The 12289-nt window shown below is 44.2% G+C and overlaps 2 protein-coding genes across 3 annotated transcripts in view; one reads left to right on the top strand and one right to left on the bottom strand.

Moving 5' to 3' along the window:
* The first annotated feature begins 518 nt into the window (after window positions 1-518).
* On the top strand, window positions 519-4395 carry atoh1c (atonal bHLH transcription factor 1c). Its single transcript, XM_044102215.1, has one exon. The coding sequence runs from the start codon at window positions 2889-2891 to the stop codon at window positions 3408-3410; it is 522 nt and encodes a 173-aa protein (XP_043958150.1). The 5' UTR covers window positions 519-2888; the 3' UTR covers window positions 3411-4395.
* The window catches only part of LOC122823015 (wings apart-like protein homolog), a 25005-nt gene continuing 16659 nt past the window's right edge, over window positions 3944-12289 (bottom strand). For both annotated transcript variants that reach the window (XM_044102208.1, XM_044102207.1), the window contains exons 14-20: window positions 7920-8056; window positions 7684-7799; window positions 7389-7574; window positions 6668-6884; window positions 6497-6585; window positions 6316-6411; window positions 3944-5396 (exon numbers count right to left, since the gene is read on the bottom strand). In XM_044102208.1, coding sequence (XP_043958143.1) covers window positions 5331-5396; window positions 6316-6411; window positions 6497-6585; window positions 6668-6884; window positions 7389-7574; window positions 7684-7799; window positions 7920-8056 — 907 coding nt within the window. In that variant the 3' untranslated portion in view covers window positions 3944-5330. The remainder of the gene's footprint in view (window positions 5397-6315; window positions 6412-6496; window positions 6586-6667; window positions 6885-7388; window positions 7575-7683; window positions 7800-7919; window positions 8057-12289) is intronic.

Genomic DNA, 12289 nt, shown 5'->3' with positions numbered 1-12289 from the left:
GGTCGTCGTCCTGCTGGATGGTGAACCTGCCTGTCTGACCTGACAGTTGCCACGGACCTCTCCTCCATTTTCAGATGAATAACTGAACTGAACCCCGCCCTGCTTTAAAAACTATCACATGAATTAAAAGCCCCAGAACACACAACGAGGTTTTTTGACGTTACGACGCGACAAAAACCCTGAAATTATTCAAGTCACTGCGTTCGAACGCGGCGACTATTAATCTACGTTCTTCTTTTTTTATTTTTTTTATTTTACCGAAGCTGTAAAGTTGCCATTTGGGGGTCCATCTGGTCGCGCCGGTATCGACGGTGGGAGGTTTTGATCTGCGGCTTGTGTCCGCCCGCTGGCTGCAACGAGCCGTTTCATTGGGTTCAACAAAGCAGAGCGTGCCAGCAACTGTCATCCGAGCCGCGAGGCCAAACCTCCCCACGTGCTCCAGAGCAGCAGAACAAAAACGGGCGAGCCCCCCCACCCCCCACCGCTGGACCTCGGACAGCGAGGGTCCGCACGGTCCATAAGGAGTCCATTATGCTCCATGTGTGTCCACGGCCCGGCCCCACGCTGCGGTGTCTGTAAAAAGGCCCGGCTCGGACCCGGCAGAGCTCTGGCACACACGGTGCTCGGGACACGCCGCTAAATCCCATTAAGAGTCTGTCCAGAGACAGCCAGTTACTGTCAGTCATCATGAGGCCCTCCCCGCAGGAAGCCGCAGCACTTTTAATTAACTCTCAAAACAAGATGCACACTTCCAGACTGATGAGCTTTTTAATGTGTCACAACGAGGCTGCAACCTGCAGAGGTTTTTTTAAAAACAACAACAACAAAAAAAAAAGGCACAACAAGCTCCCAACTTCGTCAGTTAATACGCTTGTGAACCAAACTTCACCTTTCAGTCCAAATTCTTGGGGAAGGGATGGACGACGAAGTGGTACTCCTGAACCCAATGAATTGTAACAGACCCTGCATCTTTCACTTGTGTTTCTTTAAATATTTCTTGATTGTTTAAATCTATACAACAAAAATCAAGACATTAAAGTTTGTTTCACTTACACCAGACAATCACAAACACCGTAGAAAAAAAAAGAAGCAAACTTTTCCTCTCAATTTCTGAGAATAAATCTGTCGTTTTGGAAATCCTGTTGGGATTAATAAAATGATTTGAATTTGCTAAATCCCAGGTGACAGAATTGCTCTCTTATTATAAGGCCTCAAATCAATGTCTCATGATGTCCTTGTGTGATATTGTAAAAAACAAACAAACAAACAAATAAAGAGCACAGGATCTAAACAAGACACATTTCTTTACATTTGGGAGAAAAAGGCAAAAGGCTTGACGACACTTTGCCCAACTGTGAAGTAATCGGGTAGCAGCACCATTGGGGGGGGCGGGGGAGGAGAAATTATTCAATGGAAACATTTTAGTACCATTTCAAGACTTCAACTAAAACATTAAAGCTTGTGGCTCCTCCAAATGAACAATGATACTGAGTGTACAGCTACGCCACTTCAAAACAAAGACAATGCCAACACAAAGCCGCCGGTCTCAGCGCCACGGAAATGTGCAGGCGGAGCTGAAAAGTTGTGTGTGAGCACAAGACAGCTCCAAAACCCAACTCGGCTCAAGAAGTGCCATCAGGAGCAAAGGGCAAAAACGTTTAGCAAAACTATTTAAAGAAACTAATGGAAGGATATCCAAAATTCATAAGAGTCACATTGTTAAAGACTTCTAAATTTGAAAGAAATCTGAAATATCGACTCTCGTTTTAGCAAATAGTGTAAAACAGGAAAGTTTAGTCTGATTTAATGTCACCCACACAGTGGGGGGGAGGGTGGGGGGCTGAGAAAGTGGTTCCACATTCATAAATTAACAGAATAAATCAATATTAATATCGGCACTGCAAGCATCCACATTCAACTTGATTTAAAATGACAGAACTGGTATAACTTTGGAAAATGTTCCAAGTGTAAAATACTAATCTCTCTCTCTTTTTTTTACCATCATAAAATATGCTCTATTTTAAATGAGAAACATGAATCACTGCTTCAGTTTACTTTAATCAGTCGTTTCCATTTTTCTTTCCATTTATATTTAATTCTAGGACTTTCTTCAGATATATTTTTTTATTTATCCCTTTTCTGAGTTACTTCATAATTGTTTATTCAGTAACTTCACTGTCAATTCAACACGTATTTAACTCATTAACTTATTTTCCAAATTTCCACTGACGTTTTTATGTTGTTGACAAACTACGTAAGAAATCTCAAAATGTGACAAAAACATTAAAATACATTTGTAGCAACTGTTGTGAACTGGTCGTGCAAAAGAAACTCGCCTATAAATGCGCATGCCAAAAAATATTTCAACGACCGGGCTGCACACGTTCCATCACCCTAATTTAAATGCTGTTTAATATTAACTCGAAACAGATTCAAGGGCTGAAATATTCAGTAAAAGGGAAATATAGCTTTTCTGGAATAATTAGAGAAGTTGCAGCACATTTCATTTTAGTCTGTTTATTATTTAAATGCAAGCAGCAAAAGGCCCTCCAAACGCCGCGTGCATCACTGGTCCAATAAGTCGGGATGTTTCCTCTCCTGGACCCTCCTCGGTCCACAACGCTCACTGACTCGTTTCTAATCCCTTTTTGATGAACTTGGTTAATGGACCTCCTGCAGTGGCTTTGGCTCTGTTCATTAGGCAGCACACGACCTTCTCCACGCCCCCGGATTCACGCAAGCCGCGTCCCCCCCCCATCCCCCCCCCAGCCACCCTCGTGTCTCTCGGGTCCATAAATTCCCGTCCCAGAGTTGGGGATGTTTGAACTTGCGCTTCCGTCCCCAGCGCCGTCTGGTTCTGGTTCTGCTTCAGAAGAACAAGTGGAGACATGCCGCCGCGTAAAAGCCTGTTTGCGCCCTTCATCACCGCAACTCCGGAGGGCGGGGTCGGCCCCGCGGCCCCCGTGGATCTCAGCGGGGACATCCACGCCCTGCTGCAGGGGACCCGAGCGCAGGAGCAAGCCGAGGCGGCGCGCTCCAGAGACAGCCGTGACTTCTGCGAGGCGTCCCCGTGCGCCATCGTGGAGCTCCGGCTGGGCCCCGCCCTGCACTACTTGCAGCCGGACAGGTGCGCCCTGGAGCGGGCGCAGAGGCGTCGGCGCCTGGCCGCCAACGCCCGGGAGAGGAGAAGGATGCTCGGACTGAACGTGGCGTTCGACCGGCTGCGGAGCGTCATCCCGAACCTGGAGAGCGAGAAGAAGCTGTCTAAATCCGAGACTCTGCAGATGGCCCAGATTTACATCAGCACCCTGACTGAGCTGCTGCAGGACGGGAGCGGGACCTGCGGGCCTTCGGAACCGAACAGAGCTGGACCTGAGGGTGAGGTTCGGAACGCGGAGAGGAGCAGATAACCGGAACGCGTGACAGAAACTGAAGGACACTAAAAGACTCAAACTTTTTTTTTTTTACACTGTTTTCTACTGATTGTAAATAAATACTGCAATAATGTTAACGTCTGCAGCTTTTAATATTCACGTCATTTAAGAGATTTCAGATTGTTTTTTTTCCTCCCTCTTTTCACACAATAATATCCTCAAAAAAACAAAAAAAGTAAGAAAGAAGTACCAAGTGATAATTCAGGACATTGAGGAGGGGAAAAAGCAGTCCGGCAGTTACTGAAAGTAGCAATTTTTATTATTTTAAAATTATATACATGTAACCAAAGACACAAGTCTGCAAATTGGTACAAAGATCAAGTTTTCCTGCAGAAGCTCTCTGTCCATCCGTCCAAAACAAACACAACTGGGCAAAAAAAAAAGGCTTTAGAAAATGAAAAATAGAGTCCGATTCACAAAAGTCTAGCATCTAAAATTAAATTTACCCCCCCCCCCACCCTGAATTTTCCCACAACCCCACCCTTTATAACCCCAGACCCACCAATTTTAACCTCCCAAACCCCCAAATAACATTCCTCCTACATGAGGAAATCAATCTATGTACAGGGACTATGTACAGAAAGCTCTTCCATTCATTCTGCAAACGTCCGGGAATAAAGCTCTGTAAACTTCTGTTTAAAGGAGTGTGAGGTTTGAATTATGTGTGTGTGTGTGTGTGATGACACGTGCCTCGAACAAATCAAGAAACCATTGAAGAATCTGAATTGCAACACGCTGCAGAGTTAAAAGGAGTTACAACTATGAATGACCAACACCATTGGGTTTTACACAAGACTCAGAGGTGTTGGTTCCTGTGAAACGTTTATTGATTGAGAAGTTGTTGGTTTTTTTTAGTTTTTTTTTTTTTTTAATGAAATGCCACAAATGATCCTTGCTTCGGTAATAGTTTTCATCCCAAGGACTTTTTTTTTTTTTTTTTTTTTTTAAGGATTAGATTTATCCCCAACCTGATATCCTCAGAATCGAATGAGCCAATCAGCTTCTGGGCTCCAGTGCGTCGGAAACACACCATTTGAAGTCCGAGAAACCCAAAGGGAAATTTCCACCTCGAGCTTTCAGGGACTTCAGAATATCTTGGTGCGACTTTCACTTCCTCTCCTCCTGTCACGGCCGTGCTTGATCTCTGTTCAACTTCCTTCGTGTCTGCGTCCATCTACAGCCATTTGTTAGGGATAAACGGGTGTTGCATATAGAAAATAATCAGAAAAATTGAATTTTGACAATGCAAACAAGAGAAAAAAGCCTGTCTGTACTAATAAACGGAAAAGGAACATGGCCCACAGTGACATTTTCAGGTGGTCCGGACTAGATTCTGTGCTTCTGAGCCACAAAAGATCAACAGCTTTGATTCCTGAGCGTCTTTTTCACAGAGTCAAGAGGTGAAAAAGGGAGAGAAGAGCAAGACGAGGAGTAGAGAGGATGTCACTTTCAGAGCAAAGAGATCAATTTGGACTTCTCTGGGTTCTTTCTTTTAAATCATCTTGCGACGTTTTGAAGCTTCGAGGACAGGAGGGAGTCGGCACAGAAAACCCCCCCAAAAAAAAAACGTTTGCAATCGGAGGGAAGATGAGACATGAGGGATTTTCAAAAAGAAATTCAGGAAAGCAAAACGGGGAAGTGGGACTGGACATAAAACAACATCTCGAGGAACTTTAAATAAAAACGAAAACAACTAAAAGCCAAACGCTGCTTTAGGGCGACACTTCAGAAACGGGTGGAGGAACCAAATCATCCACTAATGACAACAACGAACCATGGGGGAGGAGAAGGGCTGCCTTTGACTGGAGGAGGAGGCGTCTCTCAGCGGCAGAGGACAGTGTAGGTGTTGGTGTGTGAGGCATAGAGTTTGTATGCATGTGTGTGTGTCAGGCTTCTCTAGCAATGCTCCAGGTAGTCAATAATCCGGGAGATGGACTTCTGTCCTGCGGTGCCGACGTCGCACTGCAGACAGAGAGCAGAGTTTCAGCGGTTATAGGAAAAAAAAAAAAACCTTCACAAAATCGTCAGCGCTGACCTAATTCATAAATCATTTAAATCTCTTCTTAGCTAAAAGCTAAAGAAAAGCCGCAGTAAATTTCAACTGGCATCAGAATCATTAAAATTGTACTGCGCCTTGCATTGTTTCACCCTAGAAATTGAGGAAAACCTTTTGTATTGGGGATGTGTCTAATAACGGAGCCAGATGTGAGAAGCTATTTGTGGCTGTCTGTCTACGACATGTTGAGACGTGTCTGAGGTTCTTCCAGGCTGCAGCAGAGCGAGAGAGAGCCACACTTCTAACAGATGACAGGAAGGCCGAACGCGTACGGCACAGTTATTGTGTCATCGTTTTGAGCTTTCAACGTGTCGCTCGTTGATTTGGAAATGGTGGCAGGATTTTAGAAATCTCAGAGTCAAGCTAGCATCAGCTGCAAAAAATAAGTGACGATCGCTGTACTGCTTGCCATGCTAGTTGCTAACAGGCACTGCTTAAACTAGCTTATAATCTCAACTCCTTAGTGCCGCCGCCTTTGAAATAAGAGTAAATGCAATTTTACAACAGCTCCTCCCCTGTATCTCAAATATGCATAATCAGTAAGTGTTAAAAATGAACACCAGGGGCACACCAAATTTTAAAAAGCCTGATCTGCCAATTCTGACTTTATGCCTTAAATAAATAAATAAATAAATAAATGAAATGTTTATGCTAGCTGATTGTTGGTGCACTCCTACAGACGACTTCCTATATCATCATCATTAAGTCGACACAAACATTGGCTGAAACTGGTGTCAATTCGTCAAAAAAAACAAAAACAAAACAAAAAAACAGTCTGTGCTATTCATCCTCAGGTACAGGAATGTTCCGAAAGCTGCGACTCACTGTGAGGTTCATGAAGTTGAGGAACTTCTTCAGCATTTCTGTCATGATGGAGAAATCTCCTTTTGGCAGGTTTTCTCTCACAGTAGTCACATTCATCTGGTGGAAACAAACACGGCGGTGATTAATCATAGAAACTGTACCTCTGTGAGCGGGATGTGTGGGGCAACGCAGAGAGACTCACCGGGCTCCCCTGACACAGGCAGCCCAGCAGCAGTGCTGTGTACGAGGCTACAATGCTGTCCTCCATGTGCTTCCCTGCGTGCTGCAGAGCTGCAGGGAAGAAATCGGGACGTTTTATTCAACACAATTCGACTGAGTTCTGTCCAGAGAGTAAAGCAGAGCTCCGCTCTACCTTTGTTTAGGTCCAACTGCTCGTCCTCCTCGTCGTTATTCTTCTTCTTGGCCTCCTCCTGTTTGTCCGAGGCGTTGTCGTTGGCGACCCACTGGATCTCGCCTCCGGTCTCCTGCCACTCGCCGCTCTGGTCGAGCGCCGGCTTCGGCGCCTCTTTGATGAGGTCATCGGTCTGCGCCTCGGCCAGCACGGCGGCTCGCTCGCGCTGCAGGAACAGCTGAGGGGAAATAAGTTCAATCTGGATTACATTAAGCCCATGATAATTTGAAATGACTGGTTCAAAGCAAAATTAAATTTCATCGTATCATTTATTGTGAAAGTTTCTTATCACGATAAGAATCCTGATTTATCCGCGTCTCAATAAATTCCAATTAAAGACGTAAAAAAAAAAAATAACTGTCAGTATTACCAGAAACATTTTCACCAGTTTCTGTGCTTTCTTTCATGAGAGCATCAATAAATATCAGCAAATTCAAAATTATCATTAAAAAAACACCCATGATATAGAACAAACGTAGGCGGCGTCCTGATGTCGCCCGAGTCAAATGGTTGCGTTTGTCAAGATGTGCGTTTGTGGCGCTAGAAATGCTGTGCCATGCAGTCACACAGTTACCAAAAAAAAAAATGAAGCAACAAACAATTTATCATGGTTTTTATCGTTATCGCAATAGCATCCTGAAATATCGTGATAAAATTCTGAGCCAGTATCGCCCACCCGTACCTGTACGAGAGCTGCGATAGCGCTCAGAGGCCCTCTGCCGTTGCCACCACTGCCCAGGTCCGGATGCTGCTCGCTGAGCAGGACGGTGGAGTCGCACGGCCCCTCGCCCCCCTCCATCTCCATCTCCATCAGGAAGTATCTATTCCTGGCACTGTACTCCACCAGGTTGATCAGCAGCCCCAGACCCTGAAACGCACCGGAAACGCAAAGGTCGACCTTTACTCCAGATCGTGTTCAACCGGGCGTTTTATTTCTCTGGGTTTTCCTGTCGGCTCGGGTGTCATCTGATGCGCACCAGCACTCTGACATCAAATCTCTGCTCCTGAGGAAGATACTGAGGGACTTTGAGTACGCAGTTCAGGGCGGTCGCTATCAAATCCTCCTGCTCGCCCGTTTTTGTGCTGCCCCACTCTGCATACACACACACACACACACACACACACACAAAAACAAAAAAACATGAGAGCACTCGTCTTCAACTGCTCATTTTGCGGTTTAAACATCTTCGCCGAGCGTTTTTCGGAGCCTCACCGTTGTCGTGCGTCAGGTTGAGCAGGACTCCAATGATGGCCCTCATGCAGTTCTCCACTGCTTTCCCCACCGTGCCGCCGTCTGACCTCACCTCCCTGCTGTACCGCTGGATCATCTGCTCGCACCTCCTCAGAGCCCTGAGACAGAAGGTTTAACGCTTAATCGCAAAATACTATCACCATGGGAACTGCTGGTACGCAATCTAAACACAGGGTTCGGGCACTTTTCCTTTTGCAGCATTTTCAAGGATAGCTTTCAAACATTTCCAGCGTCACACTTTGGAGATGAAAAAAAAAAAAAATATATATATATATATATATATATATATATATATATATATATATATATATATATATATATATATATATCCGTGACGTGCGGTGAGGTTCATAGCTGGTGAGGCACTGACGTCATCAGAATCAGATTTGCAAATAGATGCATAGATTGACAGCAGTTTACAGGTTATGTTTCACTTCTGCATCCTTACACATACAAACTGTAGCTCACAAAACACACATATTATCTCCTGCTTCGATTGAAAGTCCATTTGAGAAAACTTTTTTAGTGTTGTAATGTAGTCATCCATGTCGAAAGTCGGGATAAGCGAGAGGAAAAAAATCACTATCTATTATAATCTATCGCTGCACTTGACTTGCTTCCCGAATCGTTTAGCCTAGCTCGCTGTCACTTACTCGGCAGTTGAGGAGTGAACAAGACGAACGTCTGGGATCTTGAGCCCCTGCCATGAGGCAAGAGAACTGCCTGCCTCACCGAACCTGTTCTCTGCCGCTTATAATCGCCATTACACTAAACACGTACACAAACACAGTTGGTGACAAAAGCACTGTACATTATATACATAAGCTAAATTATTGGAAATAAGTTCACATATTAAATTTGTTTAAACCATTCCCCACCGTGCCGCCGTCTGACCTCACCTCCCTGCTGTACCGCTGGATCATCTGCCTCGCACCTCCTCAGAGCCCTGAATGGGAAAATAAGAAGGTTTAGAAGCTACATGAAAAATAAATATTTTTTAGTACAAACCACCGGATGAATATAACAATTTAAATTACTTTATGATTATATATTTTCTTTCTTTCCATGATGGCTGGTGAGGCACTGCCTCACCTGCCTCCCCTGACCGCACGTCACTGATATATATATATATGAAAATGAACTAAAAAAAATAAAACATTTCAATAACGTTGTTTAAAGTATAAAACATAAGCCAACCTTTATATCAATTGCACGGATCAATAAGTTGTTGACTACTAGGAATAATAAATATTCACAACACAAACAAGTCGTGTTGAGGTAAACGACATCACAGCTCAAATTAAATATTAAATAATTTCGATAATTCTGACCTAGAACAAGAAAAGTTTAGTCTGGTTTAACTTCAGACAGAGAGAGAAAACAAAATGTCTGTCTTTTCATTAGGCGTCTGAAACTATAAAATGTAGTTTTCAACTACAAATCACGGTTTTCAAGTTTAGAGGTTTTAATCACACTTTAGATTCCACTTTATTACAGGACTGCAGTTTCAATATCAAAACACTTTGAGCGGCTTCAAGCAGAAAATCAGGCACTTTCCAAACCTTGATGACACCCGATTGAAACTCAAGCATTTTCAGGGATTTCTAACACCCGTCCGGACCCTGTGAAGAGCAATGTGGTTTTAACTCTAAGATGAGTACGAAAGAACTTCCTATCAGGCAAAGAGCTGAAAGCTCTGGCCTGTCAGGTGACCAACTTGGTTCACGTCCAGATTCTGAACAGGACTTTAACTCTTCAACGACGTAATAAAACAGAGCCACATTCAGGGAAACCGCTGTGTGTATATGTATGTGTGTGTGTGCGGACAAAGTCAAACTGCGGCAGCTGGGAGGGTGAAGTGGGTCAGCAGCCCGATGTAAATAACCAAATTAGATCAAATGTCAGCGGTGAATGAACAGAGCAGAAACCAGAGTCTGGACGCAAAGAAAGACAGAAGGAAAGACATAAAAAGGAACATCTGGATGAAATTAACTTGGGAGCTCATAGAGGGGAACGAGGGCGAATCTACAGTCACGATGCAGAGGAAGCTCATCCTCGCTTAAATGGAGGTTTTGATTCTTTTTTTTTTTTTTTTAAGACAGTCTTTTGTAAATGTTGTTGGGATCATTGGCTGTTGATGACCCAGTTTGGCCCAAGTTTCAGCTGTCGGGCAGATGGCCTCGTATTTCACTCCTGGATACCTCGCAGTCCCTCCACGGAAGTCGCGATCGCAACCATCGATGCAGATTCCCTCGTCACTCATACATTTTGCGCCGACTTGCGATTTTCACCAGTCATCGCAACTTTTCCACTAATCTGACCAATCGACTTTTCTTTTTTTTTTGTATTCTCTTCTTTTCAGACCAATCACCGTAAGTTGGCTGGATCCTTAGCCAGAAAAGAGCACGTGTGATGCTAAACGGCAGCATTAGCCCTTTTTTGAGATGAGCTAATAGTATTTGCTTACACTATGCAACCATGGGAGCGGTCTTCGTCGTGTTGGGCAACAAGTCAGAGACAAAAGGCAAGAAGCTTTGCCGTTTCCTTCCCAACAAACCGTGTGACTTGAGTAATTCTGCTGCATGCAGATAATATTAGCTATGTCAGTATATCATATTAATACTAACGAAAATGCTAATGTTGCTGTTAGCTATTTTAAGTCCCTTTGCTGGTTGGTTAACGTCGCATCCGGTAACACTTTATTTGATGGGGTGTGTATAAGACAGACATGACACTGTCATAACCAAGACATAACACCTGTCATGAACACGAAGAAGTCATTATGAATGTTTACACCTGTTCTTATGAAGTGTCATTTGGTAAATAATGACAGTTTTGATGCAAAGTTGCTCTAAAACTTGCATTGAAAGTCCATTAAAAGGACCAACTTTGCATCAAAGCGTCAATATTTACAAAATAATGGAGAGTTGGCACTTTTAAAGGACTTTCAATGTTTCAGTGCTCTGCAGAAAGCATGATGCAGCCACCACTGCGTTTTAACATGGGGGAGGTGTGTTCAAACTGATACATAATGTGTGTGTTAGATATGGGTTATGAAAATTTTATTTCGGTCTCATCTGGGCAAAACAGCGACTTCCACAGAAAGAAACATTGTCTGCGACAACGTTTCCATCCTTTTCAGCGAACCGTCTCTAATGAAGTTCGTGGCCAGACAAAATGAGGCTCATCAAACGGCAGAAGGACCCGCTGTGTTCCTTACAGGGCCGTTTGGGGTTCATCCGATTAGGCCTGCAGACAGCTGAAGCCGTCGGATGCAGACGGAAGCGTTTCTGCAGAGAGTTCAGCGATGGAGGGAAGCAGACAGACGCAACTCGGAGAGAAGAAAGGCAGGAAACCGGGACATAGGAGGAAATTAAGAGCGAAGACAAAAAAGCGAGAAGGATGAAGAGAAGGGAGAGCCCATGCCGTCTGGTTGGTTCGGTAGCAGACCTCGGTCACTCCCGGGGCCTCAACCCCGTAGATTTTGGGGTTAATCGAGTTAACCAGCGGACAGCTGAGGGCTCAGACCGAAGTCTGTGTCGCACTCCCAAACAGCGGCTCTTTGTCGCTCGTTGCCCGGTCACCCAAAGGGCAGGAAAGCAGGAGGAGCCAGGAGGAATATCAGCTGGTCAACTGATTCCTCATCTTCCTTCAAATAATGGCGGTTCTAACAACGTCTCAATCATCAGTAGCGATTTTCTTCAACACGCTCGTGACTGGGTTCTGTAATTCATTCGAATGAAACTGGGATGGAGGAGTTTCTCTCTTTTGGAAGGTTTATTGAACTCAACAACTTTGTGCATTACTGCCACCTAGTGGAAGCTCTGGAAATGACAGCTGGTTGGTGATATCTGACTAAATAAATGGCCTCCGTTTTTATTGTCCCTTTTGCAGGTTTGTTCATTCACTCTGTTGTAAATGCCTCCATATTTTCTTTAACTGTTCTGGTGCTTACATAAAACTAATTCCTAATTTTAAAAAAAGAAAAAAAAACGTCAAGTAATTCTCAGTAAGAAGAAAAAACAGAAAACTAATTTGCTCAAGTGCACCAGAGAAACAAGTGAAAGAGCGACGTCATTCTCTCCTCCAGCTGAGGTCAGAGGTAAAAGGTCGCTGCTGAGAGTGACAGGAGGTCACGGCAAGGAAACGGAACAACAAAACCCCGATAATGATCCACTGAATGGCGAGTGACGCACGCGGAACACAAAGACGCGGTGGCTGGGGAGGCGACACACGCTTCAAGCTTCTGACGGGGAAGTCGATACATCTGGATTTATGTGGCTTCGGTCTGATCGTCACACAACGAGGAAGACGTTTCAGTAGATAAAATA

This window comes from Gambusia affinis, linkage group LG20 (genome assembly GCF_019740435.1).
Source record: "Gambusia affinis linkage group LG20, SWU_Gaff_1.0, whole genome shotgun sequence".
Lineage (NCBI taxonomy): Eukaryota > Metazoa > Chordata > Actinopteri > Cyprinodontiformes > Poeciliidae > Gambusia > Gambusia affinis.
Note: the sequence above shows the minus strand (reverse complement) of the source record. Positions and strands in the feature narration are given on the sequence as shown.